The 26,790-nt window shown below is 40.3% G+C and overlaps 1 protein-coding gene across 2 annotated transcripts in view; it reads left to right on the forward strand.

Annotated features, from left to right (window-relative positions):
• caskin2 (CASK interacting protein 2) overlaps positions 1 to 26,790 on the forward strand; it is a 95,816-nt gene that overhangs the window by 39,157 nt on the left and 29,869 nt on the right. For both annotated transcript variants that reach the window (XM_033985256.2, XM_055229771.1), the window contains exons 3-7: positions 2,955 to 3,006; positions 10,177 to 10,274; positions 20,161 to 20,306; positions 21,443 to 21,538; positions 23,515 to 23,648. In XM_033985256.2, the coding sequence (XP_033841147.1) occupies positions 2,955 to 3,006; positions 10,177 to 10,274; positions 20,161 to 20,306; positions 21,443 to 21,538; positions 23,515 to 23,648 (526 nt within the window). The remainder of the gene's footprint in view (positions 1 to 2,954; positions 3,007 to 10,176; positions 10,275 to 20,160; positions 20,307 to 21,442; positions 21,539 to 23,514; positions 23,649 to 26,790) is intronic.

The following is a 26,790-nucleotide window of genomic DNA, read 5'->3' on the forward strand; positions in this document are numbered from 1 at the left end:
CCTGGGACAGTTCCAAGCGCGACGCCCAGCCCTTCCATCACTCTCCATCAATGTGCTTTGTGTGCCCCCAGGCCAAACTTTTTTAGACAGGGATTCTACTGTCTGTGCTCATGACATGTAAATTTACCGCTGCACATAAAAAAGAAGCTGAGGCGGGTACTTTAGTCATAAATTGTGCACAAGTAAGAGTACTGTTACTTCAGAACAATGTTACTCAAGTAAGCGCAGTGTTGGGCAAGATCCTTCAAAAAAGTAATTAGTTAACCGTTATTTCTCCCCCAAAGTAATTGCGTTAGTAAATAAATTAACAATTTAATTATCAAAAAAAAAAAAAAAATCCTCAAAGATACACCCCAGCTATTTTTAAACTAAAAATGAGCTATATTACACCACAATGGACTCACAACTGTGCAGTCACAACAACGCAGGGCAAGCAGTTGTCCCCTTTACACAGCAGGCTCTGGCTAAACAGAGCATTTACCAATCACACTGTGACAAAGTGGGGCTTTGTCCCTTTTAATATCACCTTAAATTTTGTTTATGCATACATTTGGTAATTTTCAATAATTTTACAATATATAATAACTAAACAGAACTATCCCGGGTTTGTTTTGTTTAGTTTTCAGTTAGTTTACCTTTGATTTATTCACCTGTTACTTTAAAGATATTTTATTTGGTTAAATGTAGTCAATTCAGTTACCTTCATTTACAATACATCCATTTACTCTTACCTGAATCTCCACATGGTCCAGACTCAGAGGGGGCGTGTCCTATGTTGGCCAGGAGAGTACTGAGTTAAGTTCTTTTTGTTTTAATGCCTTTTTGTATTTTGTAATGTTTAAGTGTTTATAGTTTTATTGTAAACACTTTTTGAGGTAAAGGGATTTAGGCTCTAATAAGTAAAGCAGTATAGTCTGAGATCCTGCTAAAGTTGTACCTACCATACCTGAGAAGTACTGTAAATAGTGTTTACCTGGAGGAGGTGCTTCTGGGTTGAGAGGGTATAAAAGCAGGGCAAGCCAGTCTTTCGGGGAGACATCAGTGTAGTATACGTGGGGTGTTTCCTCAGTGTCTTAATTTCTGCTGTTTTGCTTTGTAATACATTTTATTAATTTGGGAGTTGTACAGTTGTAAAACCACACGTCAACCACCAAACACATTAGATTAGCTGCACCTACCATAAGTAGCGTGTGTCCACTATCGTTTCGCTGATGTCTTTTTGGAGATCTGTAAACTCCAAACTCATGTGTCATTCCCACTGTATAATCACGATGTACTGTATATCCATAAAATCCACAAACATCTGCATATTTCCTCGAGTTTTGAAAACAAGTATGAAATGAATTTTCAGACAAGTCTTTATGCCCGCCTAACACTGCTTCTAATTATGACATTACAGTCAGTCTCTTTTTTTAGACAATCACTGTCTTTAATTCCTTGTCCTGTTTACTTCCCAAAACAAAGATCTTTGCAGCTCCCGTGAATGAGACGAGAGAGTTGAGTCTGATCTGTCACTGTTGCTGAGACTCATTGTGAAATAACTCAAGAGTACTATTAGATTGTACAGAATATTAGTCATGAAGGTGTAAAAATATGGGGTGTGAGACCTTCCTGGAGAAATACAATATCTTTAAATGTGCACTGAAGAATGGTACACAGTATGGCCTTAAACATATCTGTCTCCATGGCGACAAGCAGCTTGTGCCACCAGGCCAAGTTACACATCAGCCCTATGGAGAGGACGCAAAGTTGATAAGTTTAACATTCCAGGCAAAGCAATAAGATCTCCATGGAGACAAGCATGATCACAAAAGTTACATAGTGCATCTTTAAAAAGTTACTTGAGTAAACATAACTGAGTATTAAACGCTTCTAATTCCTTAAATGTGAAATACAAGTGCTATGGTGCTGTTTCTGTGCTAAAATCATCACTGCTAGAGTTAGTCATGAACTTTATGAATGGTGTAGTTTTTCCCATGTTATCCAAGCTGCCCTGTATGTTACCCCATCCACCCACTTCAGACACATGCGATTTTCCACACCTTAGTCCAGACAGATGCGATTTTCCACACCCTAGTCCAGACTGCATCAGATTTACATCCCCGCCTGGCTCTGGATTCAGGGGCCTCTGTGGCAGTGTGAATGCGTGAATGAACAAGAAGGAAGTCAGTTAAAGCAACTAGCTTTATTTTGCCTGCATCTCTTTCACACTTATGTTTGTAAGGAAATTATTAGTGAGTGAGTGGACAGCCTCTTCAGTCTCATCTTTTACTGATTGGCAGACTTACTCTTTTGTATGTTTATGCATAGTATTTACATTTGATCTATATGCTTGTCTGTGACCTGAGTCTGACCTCATGAGGAAAAAAACAAAAAAAAAAAAACAATGTTGATGATCTTTCGTACCCATTCTCCAAGCAAGTGAGTGAGTGTACGATCAAAAGTGGCATTGCACAAGCGCCTGTCTGTCCACAGCTGAGTCAAGTGCGATCCTGTTACGTCTTGTTGCCCTTGTGTTTCCAGGCGATCGTCATCAACACTTTGATGAAATAGCAGCGTAAATTAAGTGAATCATAGCAAAGACACAACAAAACAATGGGATGGTCAGCAGTATTGACAAAATAACCTGCCTGAAGAGGTTTTAGATGTCATAGTTTCATCAGCGGGATGCACACGGATTGTACTATGATACTGCTCTGAAGAGGGAGTGACTTAGTGTAAAGAGCAAAGGGGACTCAGAGCATCAAGAACGAAAGTGAAACTCGTTAAACATATACAAATATAGCATTTTCAAAATAGTAAAAGGTAATATGGCGATCTAAATATGTTATGTGTTAGCAGTTAATATATATTATTTTACATACAAAAAACAATTGCAATACAATCCATATTTCAATATATCTCCTCTATTCTGAAATCCTTACGTAATTTCTTGTTTTTTGTGTGTTTTTCAGAGCTGCTGGGTTCCACCAAGAGGCTGAACGTCAACTACCAGGATCCAGACGGGTAAGGCAGGCCTGGGAGGACAAGCTTGTGTGTGCTGGCCCAGACATAAGCCCTCCTCTGAGTCAGGGGAATGATACGGAAGGCCGCCGCTCCTGATTGACATGAGGTGTTAAAATGGCCTCGTGTTGTGTCTTAAACAGTGACTCACAAGAGACGGTGCCTTACTCAGTTATTATCACATACTCTCAGGACATGACAGGACATATGGCTACGACATGAAAAAAATGAAAAGCTATAATTAGTGACTCATTTGTTCTAATAGTAAATTATCCTTAAAGGAACTGTATGTAGCTTGTGCTTTGTTTAATTTTGGTTTATAATTTTATTTCCTGTTTGGACACGGAGCAACAGATTCTGTAACTGTTACATAGCAACCATAACCTTAATGTCTAATTACACTATTGGTTTTCAGATGTGATAATGTCATACTCTCACATGGGGGTCAAGAGATATTTTTCAGTATTGATGACACTGTACTTTGTCATAAGATTTCCAAAAGGTACATTCACAGATGTTGAACCTGATCATTTCTATTAGCGACTAGACCCACGGACTCGCCATTTTACAACACAAATCTGCATTTTAAAAATATTAATTTTAGCTGCCCCCTGTATCTGTATTAAATATTAATAGAATGTTGTGAAACCCAGCAATACTTATGATTAGACAAATAAAAATAACACCTTTATTTTGTTAAATGAAAGTTAAAACGGTGAGAAAAATGCCTTACTTGTGTAGCAAAAGAGAAATAAAATCTTTCAATTGGACAAAACGTTGTAGGAGTGAAGACGTTTCTCTGCCAATCCAAGTAGCTTCATTCAGTTGGCTTGGATGAGCAGTGAAACATCTTCACTCCTTCAAGGTTTTGTCCAGTCGACAGATGTTATTTTTCTTTTGCTATGGATCAGACCTGGATGACTGAGAGATTACACAGATTTCTTACTTGTGTGTAAATTGTTTCTGCACACTTACTACAAATCATCTCAGATGTCCAATTCAAACAGGCAGATGTGAAGAAAAACAGGATTGTTTGGATATATTTCGAAACTATTTAATTATATGTTTGGCACGCGATGATTAGATGATGTTGATTGCCCTCACTGCACGCTACTGCTTTTTTTTCTCCCCACAAACTGCCACTTACCTAATGTAAAACTATGCTAAATATTTACCACAGGTACTACCCCCCAAACCAAGTCAGAAATAGAAAAACATGAAAACCTGTCAGAAGCACTCTAACCTGCAGATAGAGGACACACGTTTTTTTTTTTTTCAATCTCAGTATAGGGACAGGCCAATTCATTCACTTAACTGTAGAGCCAAGGCAAGTTTATTTGTATAGCACAATTCATACGTAAGGTAATTCAAAGTACTTTACAGAATAAAAAAGGCATTCAAATTTCAATATAACAAATCGAAACATAAATAATCACAAATAATCATTATAAGATTAACATTAAAGGAGAAAAGTGTAGAATAAAAATCTTTCAGTCATATGCACAGCTAAACAGAACTGTTTTGAGCCTGGATTTAAACATTGTCAAAGTAGAGGCCTGTCTCACATCTTCAGGAAGATTGAAACAGGTTTTAGCTGCATAAAACTGAAATGCTGATTCCCCATGTTCAGTCTTGACTCTGGGCACCAGCAGGAGGCCGGGCCCTGAAGTCCTCAGAGTGTGAGATGGTTCATATGGCACTAACATGTGGGAGATGTACTTTGGTGCTGGTCCATGGAGAGACTTGTTCATAAGCAGAGCTGCTTTAAAGTCTATTCTCTGAGCCACAGGAGCCTGTGCAGAGACATGAGCACAGGACTTATGTGCTTGTACTTTCTGGTTCTAGTCAGGACCCGAGCAGCAGTGTTCTGGATGTACTGTTCTGTCTTAAGGCTCGTTTGGAGAGGCCAGTGAGCAGGACGTAACAGTCGTCTAACCTACTGGAGACAAATACATGGATAAGTCTCTCCAAGTCTGGTTTTGACAGTTTACCTTTGATTTTTTGAATGTTTTTAGATGGTATAAAGCTGCAGATGTTATTGATTTGATGTGGCTGTTAAAGTTCAAGTCTGAGTCCATTATTATGTCTAGATTTCTAGCCTGAGTTGAAGGTTTTAGAGAGAGAGACTGGAGGTGACTGCTGACACTTTCTCTATGTTTCTGTGGGCCAAAGATGATGACTTCAGTCTTGTCTGAGTGTCATGATGCATGCATGCACTGCCTCCTGTGTTGTCTTCCTGTGTGCTCTCCCCCTCCCTCACCTGTCTGAGCCTGGAGCTGGGAGGAGTTCCTCCGGCTCACACCCTGCTCCCGCTCCTTGTTGGTTTAATGAACTTTTGTCACTTATTGCACACACTGTAAATCTGCCCTGAGTCTTGCACTATTTGGTCCGCCCTACACCAGCCATTACGACACTGAGTTTAGCAGAAGAAACTTGTTTTGCATCCACACACTGATCTACTGGATGCAGTGGCAGAGTGAGTCCACTGGTCCATATTCACCTGCTGCCAGTGAAACATAGATCTGAGTGTCATCTGCATAGTTGTGGTAGGACACAATATTGCCGTGTATTAACTTGCCTAACGGCAGCATGTCGAGATTGAACAACAGGGGTCCCAGGATTGATCCCTGGGGCACCCCACAGGTCAGGGACATTTTATCTGAGACACATTTTCCACTTTCAACAAGAGGCTGCACTAGCACTGATAAATGTTTGGGTGCAGGTGCTGGGGTTTAGATAGTGACCATTCAGTTAAGATTTAAGCATTGAAAGCAATGAGAGACTCGTGAGGCTCATTCATTAGTTCCCAATCATCTTTAGAACACAACAGAAAATTACAACATAAACGATTAGGTCATCGTGTCCAATGTTTTGTGTTTTGTTTTGGTTTTTTTTACTACAGTTGTCATCAGTAAAAATAATATTTGTTTTGACCATGTTTGCCTCATATCTAGAGAAACAGGTCGAGTTAATGAAATTTAAAATCCAAATCTTAGTAGTACCTTTTAAAGGCAAATTTAACATTTTTAGAGTCTCATCATGTAAGAATGGTTTCCCCACAAAGCTGCATTTTATGGTTGTGGTCACACTCCTCACTATGTTCTGGTTTGAACCCACTTAAGTCCAGATTGGTTTAGTCCAGTTCTAGTCGTCCTGGTTTAGTCCTGACCTAGTCCTGACTTAATCCAGGATTTGGTCCCCCAAAACTTTGCATTCGTTCATTTTTTTTTTTTTAATAATTATTTATTTGGTGAGCCACATAGTAGCAGCATTGTAGCACCAATCCAAAAATCCACTACTTGCTACTGTGAACTGTTGCTATTCATAGTTGGACATTAGTGCTGCAGTTTTGAACCAAAAGTCAGCTAACTCTTGTCTTTTATTAAGTGGTTTTAGATCAATATTGTGATTTAAAATGTCCAAAATATAACATAATGATCCACGAGTGTCATATATTATAACTATATAGCAGACACAATATGTCTGCTTTAAATGTTCCTTTGCACTCCTGCATTTAGTCCATTTTAGAACCATTACTGTCGTCTGACCTTTGCCCCCTGAAGTGCATATGTTTTTTGTTTTGTTTTTTTTGAATTATTTCATTATTAGAAATTCCATGGCGGCGTTTTGTTTATTAATGAAATTATAAGCCAGCTAGTACGGACCAAGAAAAATAAAAGGACAGGGTAAGAATAAACTGATTTTTATAAATAAATCTGTTTTTATTCATTTGCAGCTACCACTCAGTCTGAAAATAAACTCCCCATTTGAATTGCAAAGCTGTATCTCATTAGTCACTGAGCTGAAGTTGTGTGCACATGCAGGGGGCGCTCTGCTGTGGTAGGATGGACACATAGCTCTGCTGTGTGTATGTGTGTGTGGAGAGGCGTGGGGGTCCTGTGTGATATATGAGAGGGTCCAAACACCAGGCTGTCAGCACCTCTCCACACACAGGCACTCACACAGCTCTGAGTTTAGACAAGGGCGGGAAAAGGCCGACACACTATTCATATCCGTGAGGAGAATAGGGCTGCAAGAGCTATTCTATTGATGTTTCAGTCATCAGCCTCTCTGACCATCACCAACACTCGACATTCATATAAATGGGAAATGGTCACTTTTGTAGAGCGCTTTTCTACCTTCAAGGCACTGAAAGTGCTTTACATCAAGGAACCACTCTCATTTACACACACGATCAAACACCAGACACTCGGGGTCGATGTGACTTAAGTGGCAGTATTCGTCTGTAGGTGCTGGAATATCAACCTGCAGTGGATCTGACTGCTCTACCAATGATGTTTAAGTTGACAGTGATTCTCCATCGGATCAGAGAATGCGCACTCCATCCACATTGCCTGGTACAAGCGGCAGTAACTCAATTGGTAAAGCATCTTGCCTTATTTTTTATTTATTTATTTATTTATTTATTTGAAGGACAGTGTGCAGATACATTAAAAAGATGGCTGCACCAGATTTAGCAAAATGCTGATTTCCATCTGTAGTCCTTAAAAAAAACAAAATACATATAAAAAGTGCAATACAAAAGACAATATACAAGTGTGCAAAATTTTCAATACATAGTGCAAACTACAAGTTATTAAGGTGCGAGACATATGCAACAGATATCAAGAAGCCAGTTTTTGACAGCCCCTGAAAAGCTGTGATAATCTGCTATGTTCTTAAGATTTTCTGGAAGCCCGTTCCATTCCTTGATGGCTTTAAGAGGAGGTGACAATGGCCCAGTGGTTAGAGGATCAATTCCCCCTTAGACATAGTGCTGTTGTCGTGTTTTTAAATAAGACACCTCACCCACATTGCCTAGTATAACAGTGGTGATTGAGTGTGAGGCATATTGGCAGTCTCGCTTCCATCAGTTTGCCTCAGGGCAGCTCTGGCTACAATAGTATCTTACCACCAGAGTATGGATTGAATGAATAATGTAATGTAAAGCTCTTTGATTATCTTGAAAGGTGTTGTATAAACCCAATGCATTACTATTACTATAATGACTCAACAACAGTTTCCATTAAAACCATTGCCTCTGTCCCACTGTGGCACCTGATATTCCCAGCTTTCTCCCATCCAAGTACTAATCAGGCTCAACCTTGCCTAGCTTCTGAGAACTGATGAGATCAGGCTTTGACAAAGACATATGGCCACATTTTCTTATGCAAAATACAATATTTAATATTGATTGCATTTTGTGACAGGCCTATTCATGGTTTTCAGGGATAATAATTCCACACAAATCAAACTATTATAACTTTTGAACAGGGAAAGGTCCTCACAAAATCTTTTCTTAGGTGTACGATCCTATCTGATGCTCAGCCCACAAGCCTACGTTACCCATGCGCCAACACATTTTTACATCAATATACAAATGATGATAGAAACCAATGCACTACAACTTCACAATCCTGATTTGATGTGCAGTAGTTTTGTTAGCAAGATGCAGCCGATTGTAATGTAACAGCGCTGTGAAGGGGGAGTGTAAGGGGATGGGTGACACAGGGTATCAAAAATGAAAATGGATCTTATTAAACATATTAACATGTTGTTTTTGGCAGATATAGCATTTTCCAATAAACAATAAGAGGTAACATGATGATCTAAATATGTTATGTGTTAGCAGTGAATACTCCATAGAAGTGTAACACCCTCTCTGTAAAATTAGGAAGGAATCATTTGCCTGAAACCTATGAATAAGGGGCCTTTAAATCAATAGTACGTTCCTTCCATTCTAAACCACCGGGGTAGCTGTTAAATCCAAGACTGAGGCCATAACATTGACAGATTAGCCTCTCACTCTTGCTTAGGTACATGTGGTTTTACTTATGTAGTAAAGTACACACCTGCACATAACCTGTTTATGATCTAGGGTAGTCCAGCTGTGTCCCATATGGGCTCTACAGACTTTGAATGGACAGTGAAAAGGAGCTGCTCCAGGGACACTTTCTTTCCACTAACGGTATAAATTTGGTTCAAGTGTTTCAACATGTAGGAGCCCAGATGCAGTACTTTCTTGAGATATTTTATACTTTAGAGATTAGGATTATGGCTGATGAGTTTATCAAATAATTATAACTCATTTATTATTAACTAATAAGTGTTTGTAGTTGACCCAGAAATTCTCATAATGTTAGAATTTTTATTAAAGAAAGGCTTTTTTCAGTTGCATAACACATTTGTATCAATTTTGTCTTATCTTAGTTTTGTTTTAAGGAAATCTGTATTGGAACTGAAAAAGCTAGATCAGTGCATCTTTAGTAATTGTGCTTTCTACACATATTCCAGAACACATCCTCAGCGGGTTCAATCTGCAGCATCTCCACTCAATATTCTGTTTATGGCACCCTTTAAATAGCATCATTTCGAATTGCAAAAGTTGCTTTGCTTGGATTAAGTCTGTTCATTTTAAATGAAGGGGGTGGAGCTCAGAGGTAGAGTGCACACTTTGCACTCTACCTCTGAGAGTGCAAAGCAGTTTTGGACACTTTGTAACGCCGGTCACTTTAATAAGTCATGTCTGTTGTTCTGATGCTGCTGTTGTATATATTTTCTACCTTTAAGTATTTTATTTGATTTTTAAGCATATCTTTTTTTAACTTCGTGCATGCCCTTATTTGTATTTGTATTTGTATTTATTGAGTGTATTTTATGTTTTATGTTGCACTTTATCACCAAAATAACTTCCTAGTTTGTGAACTGTGTTCACAAACGATGGCAATAAAAGGATTCTGATTCTGATTCTGATTCTGATGGCATGTCTGAGTTCCTGGATCAGTCCCCAGCATCTCCAGTTCTCTTTAGAAAATCAGACAATTTGTCAAACTATGTTCACATGACATTTGACACAATCTCAGAGAATAAATGAGCAAAATAAGCTGTGAGATTCTGTCCAAAGCTTAGCACACAAGTCTACGTCACCCATGCTCCCGCACAACAATTTTCCATAAATATACAAAAACATGATACAAAACGTCTAACTGTCATTAGTGGGTATCACCAATAAAAGGTGATGTAAATATGTTGTGTTAGTAGTTAATACTCCATAGAAGTAAAATGCCCCCTCTTTAAGATCGGTTTTGATTGGACATTGGCTAAACTAGCCCATATGTGTAGTTCAATAACACATTCCTTTCCTGGACTGACAGGTTCTCCTCCTCTCCTCAGATTCTCCGCCCTGCACCATGCCGCTCTGACAGGGACCACTGAGCTCCTGTCCCTACTACTGGACGCCCAGGCCACGGTGGACATCAAGGACATCAATGGTAAAACACAACACACAGGGTAGATTTTTACAGCTTATTTTCACAAAGCAAAAGTAAATGAAAATGTAATAAGAATTGATATCATAGAGAGGACTATCATACATGCAGTTAATGAAAGTGTTTGGATTTAAAGACAGTACCAAATGTTCCCCATTCTCTAATCAAAGTAGTGGTAGTAGTACTATTCTATGTGGTAGTTTATATCCATGAGGCAGTTATTTTCAGCACTCAGAAATCACGCTATTTGGAAATATATTTGAAATAAGATTATATGTCTTGTGGGCACATAGCTGATTAATCCCCTCTAACTCTTTGGAATTATACTTCTGGGACTGAATTAGCAGTGGCCCCAACTCGTCTTTAGCTCTCACAAAGCCTTCTGAAGATTTATATACACGTGTTACAACTTTCAGACTACAAATCTTTTACCAGTACAAAGAGCGGCATGGAAAAGGAGTCTACAGGGGAAAATAAATGTAAAGAACACGTATGATGCATTGTTGTTAGGGCCGATATATGGGGCTGATATTTGCACATATGCTACAGCGTCCGAGCTGTAGTGGATGTGCACACATCCATTGTCACAGTGGGCTTTTCATGTAGTAAATGTGCAGAGGCTGGAAAATATCACTGCATATCCAGTAAGACAATGTAAATCAGTTATGAATATGAAAATGAAGCAGTTATCTGTAAAGTGCAAGTTGGCTTGAAACAGAGGTTCTAAATCTCTGGGTGAGGGTCCAGTAAAGGGGCGCACATTGTTTAAGTAAAGTACAAATTGTTTGACTTATTTGGAGCTTAAATCAGCATTATGAAATGGATATTTATAAAAAAAAACAAAAAAACAACAGTGATATGTATGTGTCAAAATGAATGAAATGAATGCAGAAAATTATAAAGACGGTCTAAATTTGGCTTTAATGGGCCGTGGCCTCGGCCCTGTCTCAATCTCAACCATCAAGGGTCTTGGACTTGTCTCTGCCTCTGGGCCCTGTTGTCTCGGAAAGGTCATAATCTCGATTAATGCGGTCTTGACTACAACAGTAGTGACTAATGTTTTTTGTGGTTAAAAACGGGCTGTGGGTTTATATTACATATACACATTGGAAAAAAAATAGCCTAAATCTGCCCTATATACCGGCCATCAATTTCTCAGGGATCTAAACAACTGGTATCGGCATTGGCCATGAAAAAAACCATATTGGTCGATCTCTAATTCTTGTAGCTTTAGTTCTTGTTTAATTATGCTTTTGGTCACCTTGGGTTAAGTATTTCACATGTTGTAACTTAGAAGAACTGTATGTAGTCTACACTCTTACAGTATTTAAAAAAAGGTATTACAAACACAACTGACCCTGTGTTGCTAGAGCTTTCACCTGCAGACAGAGGACACATACAAGTTTGTCTCATTCTCAGTATATGGACAGACCATGTCTCATGTGAAAGCTCAGAACCTCCAGAATTCACTCACTGAGCTGCAGAGACTGTATTAGCTCTGATTCATGATTGGCTACAGGTGCTGGGGTTTAGGTAGGTTTCTGATTGGATAATTGTCTTGAGAACCAAAATGTCAAATTATAACATAAAGAACTTGACCATCATTATGGGCTTAAAAACTGCGAAAGAAAATTCAGGAGTTTTATCTATGACACAACTAAATAGGCAAAATGTGAAGAGGATTAATGAAACACATGTGATTAAAAACAAAATACAACTCCAGGTATGTTTTTGATGAGGGAACAGTACAATATGGTTATATTAGAGTCTATTTTTAGTTTAATTTTAAGTCTATTTCTTTAATTATTTTAAACTATTTATCTATTATCTTGTTTTATTGCATGTACCATTTTCCTTCTGTTCTCTAACTGTGGGGTGCAATACTGCAATTTCCCCAATGTGGGACTAATAAAGGCATATCTTATCTTATCTTATCTTATCTTAAAGACATCAGTTTTGCGTATGTGTTCTTAAAGAGGGGGTTTTACGCAAAAGTTATTTTTTTTAGCTTTCTAACATGGTATAATGTTGTTCCTTCAGCAAAAACATCCTTGAAGATGTTTTAGATGTCATCCATGCATGTTTAAGTAATTTAGCGATCTCTCCCGTTAGTTAGTTATTTTAGCTGTACAATTCTGTGCAATGCTCCACCCACAACCTACGTCGCCCATGCTCCCACACGACAATTCTCCATACATACTGTATACAAAAACATGATACAAAACAGTTAATACCCCATAGCAGTAGAATACCCATCTTTAGAAAATAACAATAACAATAATAATGATAAATAAATAAATATGTTTTCAAAATGTACATGACAAACCAGTCCTGGACTTTCCTGATACATTCATCATTTTTGGAGCGTCTCTGAGCTCCAAATGAGATGCAGCTGAAGGAATACATTTGACAGGCTTTTGAAGTCCCAGCAGCAGCAGCAGCAGCAGCAGTGTGGGGCAGAAGTGCTGAGAGGATTGTCCAATTTGTGCTAGAGTAAGAGGCGCTGTAGTCCTAGCAACAAGAGGACAGTGCCTGAGGTAAGGAGCTACTGAGGGAGGAAAGTGATCAAAACATGACCACTTTATAGTTCAAGTAGAGAATCAAATTTAAGTAAAAAGACATTTTCCCAGTAAAGAAGACATATTGTCCTTGTGTCTGCTGTATAGTTATAATCTATGACAACTGTGGGTCATTATATTATAATTTTGACTATTTAAATCGCAATATTTATCTAGAATGACTTAATAAAACAAATAAGTCCGCTGACTTTAAAATGGGGGCAGATACTGATATAAATGAAGCACAGTGGGGTTTTGTTTTTGATTTGTACCAAACTGACTATGCTGTTTAAACCTACACATACCTCAGATTAAGAATATAAAGAATGAAGTAAGTACAGGACACTGGGCGTGTACAGGTGGCAGTGTAAACGGGGCTTGATCACAATATGTGATGAAAATAAGCAATTAAAGATTAGTCAAAGACGCACAAATTACTCCAAATACAACTTCAGACGGTAAAGAAGAAGGAAAACAACTATAACATGATTCAAAGCTCTGAAAAGTCTATTTTACATAATAGGTCTGCTTTAAGGTGCATTAAGTAACGTCCATGCCTGCTTGTCTGTATGTCATTAATCTGCCTGTAATGTTCCACTGTATAACATTAATCTGATTTATCTTGCATGCATTCAATTTTAGGTGTTTTTGTGAAAATACCTTGAGTTAGGGTCATCAAAAGTGAAAATCTGGTACTAGTATCGCAACAAGTTACTTATCTGAGCAGGTATCAATACTATAAAAGTCACATTCACAGCACAGAAATGAATAGCTTTAGAATAATTTCGAGCTGTGTCAGAAGTATAAGACACATAGACTAGTACACACCCATGGACCACTGTGAAACCTACTGGGATGACTGAGGTTTTACACAGATACACGGCCACATGGTAATATAAAAGAAAGTACTATGATTTAATGCTGAAAATCACATTCTATTGTCTAAATAAAGAGTGTTTTTAAATCTTCAGTCGCTCCTATAATTCTTAAGTTAAACTCACCAAATTGTAGCAGTAGGTAAACTGAACCTTCCGAGATTTTTGACAATACATACAGTTATAATTGTTCACTTACACTTGAACTTATCATGACTTAAACCAAGGGAAGTAAAAATGACTTGACGGGGAGCCGTGGCGAGCTGGTGTGGGCTTGCTCATTGCCCCACAGCTCAGCCGCTGCGTGTTGGGGTTCACTCCGGTGAACGAGAGGGTCGCGTCCCTGCGCCTTCGGGTCGGGGACAGGTCTCTCACTGTTGTGTCGGCCTACGGGCCAAACAGCAGTGCAGAGCACCCGGCCTTCTTGGAGTCCCTGGGAGGGGTACTAGACAGTGCACCAACCGGGGACTCCGTTGTTCTCCTGGGGGACTTCAACGCCCATGTGGGTAACGACAGTGACACTTGGAGGGGCGTGATTGGGAGGAACGGCCTCCCCGATCTGAACCCGAACGGTGTTTTGTTATTGGACTTCTGTGCTAGTCACAGCTTGTCCATAACAAACACCATGTTCGAGCACAAGGGTGTCCATCGGTGCACGTGACACCAGGACACTCTAGGTCGGAGGTCGATGATCGACTTTGTTGTCGTGTCATCTGACCTCCGACCGCGTGTCTTGGACACTCGGGTGAAGAGAGGGGCTGAGCTGTCAACTGATCACCACCTGGTGGTGAGTTGGATCCGCTGGCGGAGGAGGAAGCCGGACAGACCTGGCAGGCCCAAGCGCATTGTGAGGGTCTGCTGGGAACGTCTGGTGGAGCCCTCTGTCAGGGGGGTCTTCAACTCCCACCTCCGGGAGAGCTTCTCCCTGATCCCGGGGGAGGTTGGAGACATGGACTCCGAGTGGGCCATGTTCTCCACCTCTATTGTCGATGCGGCTGCTCGTAGCTGTGGTCGTAAGGTCTGTGGTGCTTGTTGCGGCGGCAATCCCCGAACCCGGTGGTGGACACCGGAAGTAAGGGATGCCGTCAAGCTGAAGAAGGAGTCCTATCGAGCCTTGTTGGCTCGTGGGACTCCTGAGGCAGCTGATGAGTACCGGCGGGCCAAGCGTGCCGCGGCTCGGGCAGTCACAGAGGCAAAAACTCGGGGTTGGGAGGAGTTCGGGGAGGCCATGGAGGAGGACTATCGGACGGCCTCAAAGAGATTCTGGCAAACCGTCTGACGCCTCAGGAGAGGGAAGCAGTGCTTCACCAACACTGTTTACAGTGCGGGTGGAGAGCTGCTGACTTCGACTGGGGATGTTGTCGGGCGGTGGAAGGAATACTTTGAGGATCTCCTCAATCCCACTGTCACGTCTTCCGAGGAGGAAGCAGAAACTGGGGACCCAGAGGCGGACTCGTCCATCACCCTGGCTGAAGTCACTGAGGTGGTTGGCAAGCTCCTCAGTGGCAAGGCTCCGGGGGTGGACGAGATCCGTCCTGAGTACCTCAAGTCTCTGGATGTTGTGGGGCTGCCTTGGCTGACACGTCTCTGCAACATCGCGTGGCGGTCGGGGACAGTACCTGTGGAATGGCAGACCGGGGTGGTGGTCCCTCTGTATAAGAAGGGGGACCGGAGGGTGTGTTCCAATTACAGGGGAATCACACTCCTCAGCCTTCCCGGTAAGGTCTATTCCAGGGTACTGGAGAGGAGAATCCGACCGATAGTCGAACCTCAGATTCAGGAGGAGCAGTGTGGTTTTCGTCCTGGTCGTGGAACACTGGACCAGCTCTATACTCTCCATCGGGTCCTCGAGGGCTCATGGGAGTATGCCCAACCAGTCCACATGTGTTTTGTGGATCTGGAGAAGGCATTCGACCGTGTCCCTCGTGGTGTCCTTTGGGGGGTGCTCTGGGAGTATGGGGTCCGGGGCTCTTTGCTAAGGGCTGTCCGGTCCCTGTATGACCGGAGCAGGAGCTGTGTTCGCATTGCCGGCAGTAAGTCAGACCTGTTCCCAGTGCATGTTGGACTCCGCCAGGGCTGCCCTTTGTCACCGGTTCTGTTCATTATATTTATGGACAGAATTTCTAGGCACAGCCAGGGGCCGGAGGGGGCCTGGTTTGGGAACCACAGGTTTTCATCTCTGCTGTTTGCAGATGATGTTGTCCTGATGGCTTCTTCGAGCCAGGACCTGCAGCAGGCACTGGGGCGGTTTGCAGCCGAGTGTGAAGCGGCTGGGATGAGAATCAGCTCCTCCAAATCCGAGGCCATGGTTCTCGACCGGAAAAAGGTGGTTTGCTCTCTCCGGGTGGGTGGTGAGTCTCTGCCCCAAGTGGAGGAGTTCAAGTATCTTGGGGTCTTGTTCACGAGTGAGGGAAGGATGGAGCGGGAGATTGACAGGCGGATCGGTGCAGTGTCTGCAGTGATGCGGTCGCTGTATCGGTCCGTTGTGGTAAAGAAGGAGCTGAGCCGGAAGGCGAAGCTCTCGATTTACCGGTCAATCTACGTTCCTACCCTCACCTATGGTCATGAGCTCTGGGTAATGACCGAAAGGACAAGATCGCGGATACAAGCGGCTGAAATGGGCTTCCTCCGCAGAGTGGCCGGGCGCACCCTTAGGGATAGGGTGAGGAGCTCGGTCACACGGGAGGAGCTCGGAGTAGAGCCGCTGCTCCTACACGTTGAGAGGAACCAGCTGAGGTGGCTCGGGCATCTGCTCAGGATGCCTCCTGGACGCCTCCCTAGGGAGGTGTTCTGGGCATGTCCCACCGGGAGGAGGCCCCGGGGAAGACCCAGGACACACTGGAGGGACTATGTCTCTCGGCTGGCCTGGGAACGCCTTGGGGTCCCACCGGAGGAGCTGGAGGACGTGTCCGGGGTGAGGGAAGTCTGGGAGTCCCTGCTTAGACTGCTGCCCCCGCGACCCGGCCCCGGATAAGCGGAAGAAGATGGATGGATGGATGGATGTTTTTTAAGTGTCTACCATTTTCAGTTTGGCCCTGAATAGCCCAATCCAACACACTTTGCATAACATTTGAAAGCATTTCCGGGTTTATGGCTCTTATCTGATCCTCGTTATTACGTATTAAGTCGTTTATTGTCTGAGGTTTATTCACAAACACCTTTTCTTTAAGATCGCCCCACAGGGCGACAAACACTTATTATTCCTTTAACAGCATTTACATTTGGGGCATCTGGTATTAAAATGTCGACGGTAACACCGCTGGGTTTCTGAATTTGTGACTCAAAGTACCACTGTACAATGAGGGTTCGTTCCTCGGTGCTATATTTGCTCATATTAATGTCGGAAGGGTAGTTCTAAATGCTCTGAAAAAAATAAATAAAATCGAAACAAAGGAGTTATGATTTTTTTTCAACTGTCAGTGACTTTTGGGCTGTACTACCTTGAACACGTGAATTTTTAGTATGAGCTGAGTCAACTCTCCACAAATCTCCATGGAGACAAGCAGGTGGCAGACAGCAGACTCCCCACCAGAAAGTCATATTACCATTAATTGTTTGTAACTGGAATTTCGTTGTGTTGGCTGAGCTGAAATAGGCCAAAGGATCATGTTCTGTATGGGTCTGTGTACAGTACTTCATAGTACATCAGGCAGCTGTCAGGAGGAAGGCTTTGCTTCTCAAACTGCATATCCAATCAACTTTAAATAATTGAACATATGAGCTACAATTTCAATGAGAAAACACTGTATGACTAAAAATAAAGATAAAGATAGAACCAAATTCTGTATTTGAAAATCCGAGTACTCAACCAAAGAGCCAGTCAGGGGTAAGGTTGCTGAAGCAATTAGCAATGAGGTACACTGTCATCAATCAGAGCTGTTGCTAAGGCTAGAGGGAGTTGATCTCAGAGAAAAAGGGCACCTGATTGGCCTGTTATTAATGTTCATATCTTGATTTAGAGAAAATAGCAAAATACAAACCCCAGGATCATGTAGCATGCATTAAAACAAACATTTTAAGGTCAGAATGACGTGCCTGATAGAGAGGAGTGAAGATTTTTCAATAGAAAGTGAACTGGAGCCAGAGTTGATGGAGCTAAATCGCATCCACACTCACTTCCTGTTTGGAATGCGGTTACTAATGGGCTAGCTATGTCCATCTGTACAGTCTATGGTCATGACAGGATATTTCTGCCCTGCACTATGTTTAATTGAGGTTTGGGTTATTTATATTTAATTGCTATCGATATGGTAAAATGTCAGGAGCAGTGCAGCCCTTGGGGACCCAACTCCAGATCTTGGTCTATTTTCGCTGGAGGATTGGCCTACTGTGCATGTTTTTTGATGGGTGAAACTGGAGTGCCCCTCACAATCACAGAAAGAACATGCAAACTCCACATAGATAGGCCCAAGGTTGCCCAGGAATCAAACTAGGGACCTTCTTCCTATGAGTTGAGAGTATTAGCCACACATTTCTGGTGGATTTCAAAGCAGGCAGTAATTCTTTAGGCGATCACTCGACAACCAAATGTATTATGGGTTAACCAATCATATTATTGACTTTGTAAGGAAGGCAAGAGAATATGTGGAGTGAATAGTTGGAGTTTGGAGAAGGACAGTTTAAAACTACCATCTGCAAGTTTATTTGACTTTTGTTACCAGTAAATGACAAATTGAGTTTTAAATTTTAGGATCGTACCAACACTACATTATATATGCAACCGCCCCCAGTTAAACTCTTGTTGAGGTCTAATTAAGAGCACACTTATTTGTATTCTGACAGTGACAGTAAAAGTCAGACAGATCAGGTGTTTTTACTGCTCCCCTGCTCCCCTCAGGCTACACCATTCTCATACCTCCAAAAGGTGTGTTAGGAACAACGGGTGTGAACTTAAATTAGCTTACTTATAATGATCCATCTCTGAGACAAAAGGACAATATGTGATGCCTCGAGCAGGTTTGTGTCCTCACGTAACCTGCAGCTAATGAGAACTGCTGCAGTATAGACTGTGGAGTGAGCGGCGAATGGAAACGTTTTTTTGGAATAAGTCTGGGTACATTTTTAGAAACAATTTTAATGTTTTAGTTTTAGAAGAAAAAAATATAATTCTGTCACCTGGACAAAAGTTTTAGAGTGAAAACATTTCGCTTTCAAGCCGCTTCTTCAGTTCTGGTGAGATTGCTGGTGGACTCTGCTTTATATCTGTCTCAAGGGAAGGGCTAAATACACTGTTTACTTTTGGGTCGGCCTTGTTCACATATACTGCACATTATTTACTTCAAACGAGCACTATGAGCCATGTGAGATTCCATCAACTGATCAAGAAGTTTATGTACATGAGCTTCATAGCCTGTGCAGACTGGTTGTATGTGCTGGGGTCCTTTTAGGTTTAAACCAACTGGATTTCAGCATTGACACTGGCAACACAAATGACTCGTGTGAGGCTCGTTCTGCTTTGTGATTGGATAATCGTCTTGAGCACCAAAACACCAAATTTTAGTATAAACAATTTGGACATCACTCTTAAGGTTTCTGTAAATAACAATATATCAGCATCATTATTGAAAGCAATATTAGATTTGACATACTCTACGCTTAATAAATGAAAGTAAGGACACACATTATGCAAAAAATAAATACATTAATTAAAATAATAATAACAACAATAATAATGAAATTAAATCATATAAAAGATTCAAACATGTTACACTGTTGTTCCCTCATCAGAAACATACCTAGTATTTTACCTCATTCATGCTGATTTCATTAATGCGTTCATCCAAAGTCTGCTCTGTTTGGATTTTTTTTTTACTGCTGTGTCGCAGGTACAAATGTGGACTTCTACACATTCTCTCCACTCATTCTGCAGTTAAATTGTGTTCATAATGTATGCACGGCGTAACATTCATGGAACATAAGGACTTCATGTGTACATTTCCTTCGTTGACAGCAGAGGGTGTTCTGCTAAATGCCTCATTAGGTGTTTAGAAAGTATATTTTCCAAATGCAGACATTATTTTAAGTAAAAAAAAAAAGTGGAATACTTTTCCTGAGGTGACCAAAGCGTGTTTAAAATGTAATTGTACAAGCCACAAGAATATGTCATATGTGTTCTTTATTCCCTGTACATGATTTTTTTAGCTCTTGAGATCACAGTACGTCCAATGTGTGCTCCCTGCATGTAATTAAAAATAATTGTATTATTTTATAGTCAGGACATATGTGTTAGCTTGCTGGTTGTTGTTAGCGTTACTGTGATGGTAAAACTCTGGTCTCAGAGTTGTGAAAAATGCTCATAAAGTCACAGCAGTGAATAATTAGGATGCTCTGAATGCATAAGGTAAGTGAGGAATAACGTTGGACCACTGCAAAAAATGAACTAGTTTATTTTTTCATGTTTTTAAGACAGTGCCTTTAACTGAGGAAATAAAGCTAAAAATCATTGTCTTCTTTTAGGCATGCGCCCTCTCCACTACGCCGCTTGGCAGGGCAAATCTGACTCTGTCCTCCTGCTCCTCCGCTCGGGCGCTTCGGTCAACTCCCCCTCACTGGACGGGCAGATCCCCTTACACCTGTCTGCACAATATGGACACTACGAGGTGGTGGGTACCCTAAACACACACTCCACCCCCGGGCCCCAGCGCTGAAACTTACACCTTTTGTGCACCACCTGGTATTGTCTACTGCTAAATAGACGTGCATTCCAGTCCATCGTCTCAACATTGGAATGTCTAATGGATCCTCCCACCAGCGGAGGGGATCATGTGACCAAAAACTAGCACTGCAAAATGAATGATTATCTGTTATCATTTGTAAATTGTAAAATTGATTTGGTAAGTTAAAGGTGAACTACGTAACTTTTCTGGAGGAGGACATGCCACCTGCTTGTCTCTACAGAGATGCTATTGCCTGGAATATTCCACACTATGGCATTAAACAACAAACCTTTTTCTTTTTATTAATACAGTACAGTTGTTTTCACTGCTGAAAAATACATACACAACCACATTTCAAATAGAGCTGCTAAACTGGGCAGTACCTGGAGGAAAAAAGAAAGAAAGAGTGAAGGAGGAGGGGTGGAGTCTGGGGGTATAATAAGGATATATAAGGAACAGTGTGACTTAAAACTCTGCCCAGGCAGTCAGATGTAACAATGTCAAGATTAACCGGCTTTCCAATTACTGTGAATATTTATGGCCACGGTAGTTAAATTGTAGGAGTTTTTGAACTTCTAAGTAGAGATGAGGCTGCTCACATTAAGAATTTCAAGATATTTTTGAGCAAGAAAAACACATAATATTTGCTAGCTATATCTCCATGGAGACAAACCATGCCCTCAACCAGAAAAGTTCCATAGTGCACCTTTAAAGTATATATGACAGGCTAGAGTACTTTTTCACTAAAACATAGCTAACAGTATATTTAAGAAACTACTGAAACATGTACATAGTTTTGTGTAGTTTTTTTTTTTTTTTGTTTTTTTTTTAAACCTGGTGAAATTTCTAACTTGAATTCCTGGTTGGACACAGGCCAAACCAAGTCATAATTAAAAACATGAAAACCTGTCATATGCACTTTAAGCTTTGACCCCACACTGAGGATAATAGTAGTGAACCTAAGTCCAGGTCACACTAGGCCTCTCCTGTTCCTCTGTGTGTTTAAAGACAAAACACAGCAGCGTAGATGTATTATAGATGACAGGAGGGATCAGTTACACTGGACTTTCTCTCTGTGTCAGTCGGAGATGTTACTGCAGCACCAGTCCAACCCTTGTCTGCGCAACAAGGCCAAGAAGACACCACTGGACCTAGCCTGTGAATTTGGACGATTAAAGGTAAATACATAAATACATAAATACATAAATACAAGCAAACCTAAGCAAAAATAGGGTTCTGCAATTAATAAAAATTTAAAGAGGGGATTATGCAAACTCAACAGCAGGAATTATATGAAGTGAGCTAGCTGAATATTTAGGAGCGAATCCTGAATTTAATCTGCCTTTTTAACATATAAATACCCCATTTCTTGTACTTTTTTCCACATAAAATAGTCTTAGCAGGAAATAGTCAGTCTTGTGAGTACAGTTTGGGTCAGATACATAGAGATGCATAATAGATTTGAAAGCTTTTTCCACGCCCCCTTTTTAGTCGACCAATTGCTTGGCAGGACAAGTCTTTAGTCCACTGAGAATATCTTTAGTTAAGTACAGCCCTATATAGAGTGACACAGGGAGCAAGGGGGGGGGGGGGGGCTCAGAGCGTCAAAACCAAAAATTTAATTTACTAAACATGTTAATACGTTGCTTTGGCAAATATGGCATTTTTAAACAATAAAAGGTAACAGTGAATATGTTATGTCTACAGCCGATCCTCTGTCAGTAAAAGCATGTGTTTTGGAGCAGATGGAAGATTTAAGAGGAGGAAATTGGAATTTTTATTTATTTTTATTTTAAAAAAATGTGCGTAAAATGGAATTGATAAAACATCTGTCTTGTTTAAGTTCAGAAAATTCATTTAATAGCCAATTGCATTTACTTGTAATAAGGCAAAATAAAATGTAATGTAATGTTTTTTGGGGTTTTTTTGCCATGAGCCAACTATCTGCCATGAGTGAAATTTTGAGCAAGGAGCCAATGCACCTGTTTCCTTGCGTGGCAAATCCAGACTCATATATCTGTATATTTTTATACAGAGGGATATCAGTCTGGTCCCCATGCCCTCCATCAAGTGTCGAGCCAGAACCAAATGTGATCGTCCAATCAGATTTGTTTACTTCAGCAGCATGTGAAACGAAGAAACTCATTGATCACCCATCATTTACAACTAAAATGGCATTACTCTCACCTCAGATTAATACAGTTTAGTGCTTGGCTCATTGATTCTGTAGAAATTCATGTTTTTCAGTCCCCTGTGATATTTTTTTTCCAATATGGATGGACCATGCAAATCTGTGATTGGCTAATCCACCTATCACTCATGCCCATCTGAACTCTGGAAGATTCACTGGTGACCAGACTCACATATTCAAAGTATTAGAGAAGTGTCTGGATATCAGACTGCCTACAGTTTTTTTAGATCAATGTTGCAGTTTTTTTAGATCAATGTTGCAGTTTACAGTGAACAAAATGCAAAATATGTTGTAGTTCATTACTAATTAGTCATAAAATTCACAGTTTGTCTTCTTAAAGTCCACACACTCAGATGAAACGCAGATACCAAGGAATTCAAAAACATATTGTACATGTGCCTCACCCAAGTGGTGTATCATTTGACCCCAGTTTAAGGGCACAGACAGCTGATGACAGTGAACATTACACAGCATGGGCAGACAGCAGGGCTTATCCGCACATGTTACCCACTCAAACACGCTCTGATGTGGAGTCTATTTAGCACTGCAGTGTCCTGAACTCTCATTGGCTGGAAGAAGCACATGTTAGCTGTAGCGTAGTCTAAATGTTTATAATTGAGCTGGAGGACAGGTCAGGATTCTGTGGTAGAATTTGTATTTTAAAGAAGACCTGTTGTACTTGTGTCTGCTCAATAGTTATAATCTATGACACCTGTGGATCATTATGTTATATTCTGTGACTTAACAAAAAACATTCCATTGGTTTCCGAAGCGGAAATGTGTGCACTGTGTCACCATGGCAACTAATGAACATTCCACAAACACATACGTGTAGAACAGCCCCAGCATGATGTCACTGCAAAGTATCAGTATAATAAAAGTTGATTTTGCAGAATATGTCTCTTTTAATCAAACTTAGAATAAACAGTATATTCTGAATTCTCCTCCTTCATGTGTTTGTAGGTGTCACAGTTATTACTCAGCAGTAACATGGTGACTGCTCTGCTGGAGGGTGAAGGCGGCCATGACAGTTCAGAGCCCCCGTCCACCACGCCCCTCCACCTGGCAGCACGCAACGGACACAAGGATGTCATCAAGTAAGCTCCACCCCTTCACTGCCCTAGCAACACAGTTTAGAGCCAAACAACTTCTAAGGCTAACGGACCAACAACAGGTTGTATTTATGTAATTAGATGTTTTTAGTGGCTGAAAAAATACCTTAAAAAAACGTATTATTATTGTGAGTGTGGCACCTTTCCACAGATCTGACCTGTAACTTGATAATTTCTCGCACAAAGAATGCATGTGTTTGAAGGGATTTTTGAACAATTCAGTTAAATACATGCTAGATAGATTTTGATAGAGTTTAATGCCATAGTGTGGAACATTTTAAGCAAAGAAAGAACCTCTACAACAGCAAGCAGGTAACAGACCCCCACCAGAAAAGAGAATTGTCAAACCTGGCACCTGCAGCGAATCATTGACCAGAGCTAATGCAACCTCTGCAGTTCAGTGAGTGAATTCTGGTTCTGAGCTTTCACATGAGGCTTGGTCTGTCCACATACTGAGAATGTGTCCTCTATCTGCCAGTTAAGGCACTAGCAACACAACTGAAAGAGTGCAGGGTACATCCCACTCATTTAAAGGGCATAGGACAGGTTAGACTACTGATTTCCCTAAAATATCATTAAGATTTTCCTAAAAATCTTTGCTAATCTTTTCTAGTTTTGTAATTTTGGTGAAGGTTATAATTTTTCTTCCAGGTTTGACAGATGTGACATCTGTAGAGGTATGTTACCAAGCAACCATGATGTTAACAAGGGTCAAAACTTGTCTAATTTACGCTTGTCTAATTACTACGACGGAGTATAATGGTCAGTAAAATAAAATAAATTATGCAGGCGCTACGAGAATAAAGTCGTAGGATTTCTACATTAAAGACGTAATTTTACAAGAATAAAGTCAGAATATTACGAGAATAAAGTCGTAATATTAGGAGAATAAAGTCGTAATTTTATGAGAGCATAGGCTACTGTGCGTGAATGAGTGACTAGTGCGTTATGAAGAATTTGGAGCATTTTGTTCAGATATAGCAATTTCTTCCAAATCTGTATAGTTCCTCCGACTAAACAAACTCAAATGATTGCAGTGTCCCTTCAAAGTACTTATACTGATGATAGTGTGGTGATGGTGAGCTAAAAGACATAGTATTTCATCGTGTGTAAACCCCAGTTGAAAGTTTATCCGAACAAAGTGCTCCAAATTCTCCTTAATGCACTAGTCTAGTCACTCATTCATGCACAGCAGCCTATACTCTCATAATATTACGACTTCATTCTCGTAATATTACCACTTTATTGTTGTAATATTACCACGTTATTCTCGTAATAATACAACTTTATACTTGTAATATTATGACTTTATTCTCGTAATATTACAACTTTATTGTCATAATATTACGGCTTTATTCTCGTAATATTACGACTTTATTGTCGTAATATTATGGCTTTATTCTCTTGGTACTATGACTTTATTCTCATAAAATTACAACTTTTTCAGGCTTCGACTTTATGCTCGTAACATTAGTCTTTAATGTCAAAATGACAAAAGACTTTATTCTCGTAGCGCCTGCATAATTTATTTTATTTAACTGACCCTTATACTCCATCGTAAATTATAATAGATTATTACAACACCTCTATTTTGTTACATGAAGGTTAGACGTAAACTATGCACAAATTGTCTTGCATTTTGGTCGGAGTTAATGACACTTGATCACATCGGTAGAGATCTGTCAAAGCACTTTAAGTGTGTGCATTGCATAATGAATATCACAGTGGTATTTGCCTATCATAAACTGAACATTGTGCGATCTTGGTGTGGTACTTTGCCAGTGTATGTGTAAGTCCTGTTGTGCTTATGTAAGAGGCTCCACCCTGCCTCTCAGACAGTCTCCTAATGAGTCCCATTCACACAGAGCACACAGATGGAGCAACACGTTCTCATGACTGTTCAAAATTGTGAAATCAATTGGTTCACGTGATATCACAACTGAAACCACCCACAGTTGGGCCGGAGGACAGGTCAGAATTCTGTGATAGAATTTACCTTAAAGCAATAGTATGTAACTTTCTGGAGGTGGAAAGTCAAGTGCATAATTCCATGGAAATAAAAAGTTAAAACCATAGTTTGGAAGGTTCTCCATGGAGACAGACAGATAGCCAAAGGAAGAACATTTCCACACAGTATTAAGACATGTTTCTATTGTATTTAAACACACACACATAATTTAATTATTGCAAGGCAATGCAACATCTCCACAAGCCAGTAACAGACCCTCCACCAGAAAAGTAACATAGTACACCTTTAAAATGCATACAACAGGTTTTCATGTTTTGCTAATTCTGGTGGGATAGTACCTGTGGAAATATTTATCATAGTTTTGTACAAAAATACAAGAAGTAATGCTGAGTTCTAAAACAGAATCTCTCGCCCAATGTCATCAACACGGAAAATTCAATCCAAAATGCAGGGACAATTTTTGCACAGGGAAAGCATTTTTTCTGGCAGTTTAAACTTTTATTTAACAAAATAAAGGTGCTGTCATTTATTTTTGTTCTTCAAATCATAACTATTGTGTAATTTAGAGTTTAGGTTTTGGCCCTTGTTTACATTATGGTTGCCAGGTAACCGATATGCATGTCATATCTGCTGCTATCCAACCAGGAAGTAAAATGATGAACTTCACCAAGTGTAAAAAATAAATAAATAAAATAAAAAAAAACAAACAAAAAAAAACAATTTTAGATTTATTTTGTGTTAAATCTACAGACACTTTATTTTTGTGTTTGTTTTAGTAAAATGAGTAGTCTAACCTGTCTTATGCAGTTTAAGTCATAAGCTTAGTATAGACCAATATGTGGATTTTCAGTGTGGTCATTTCCTTCCAAAAATATGAATCACCCATATATTTTATAGACCCTGCCCTTAATCTGACTGTATGACAATTTCAGGCAGGTTGTTCATGCTCTCTATATATTTGCTGAGATGTCACAAAAAGCACTGAGGCCGTGTGCAGAGTTTACTCAGCACAATCTCGTCTCTCTCCCGGGGATTTCTGTCTCTTCAAAGCGTCTCATTTTAAGAGGAACGCCGCACTATCACATGGGGAGGATTCTGAGACCTGGTTTATGCAAAAATGTGGTTTGATTTAGACTTGTAAATGCAATAATATTTGTG

The sequence above is a fragment of the Periophthalmus magnuspinnatus genome, chromosome 19 (assembly GCF_009829125.3).
Source record: "Periophthalmus magnuspinnatus isolate fPerMag1 chromosome 19, fPerMag1.2.pri, whole genome shotgun sequence".
NCBI classification, from domain to species: Eukaryota; Metazoa; Chordata; class Actinopteri; order Gobiiformes; family Gobiidae; genus Periophthalmus; species Periophthalmus magnuspinnatus.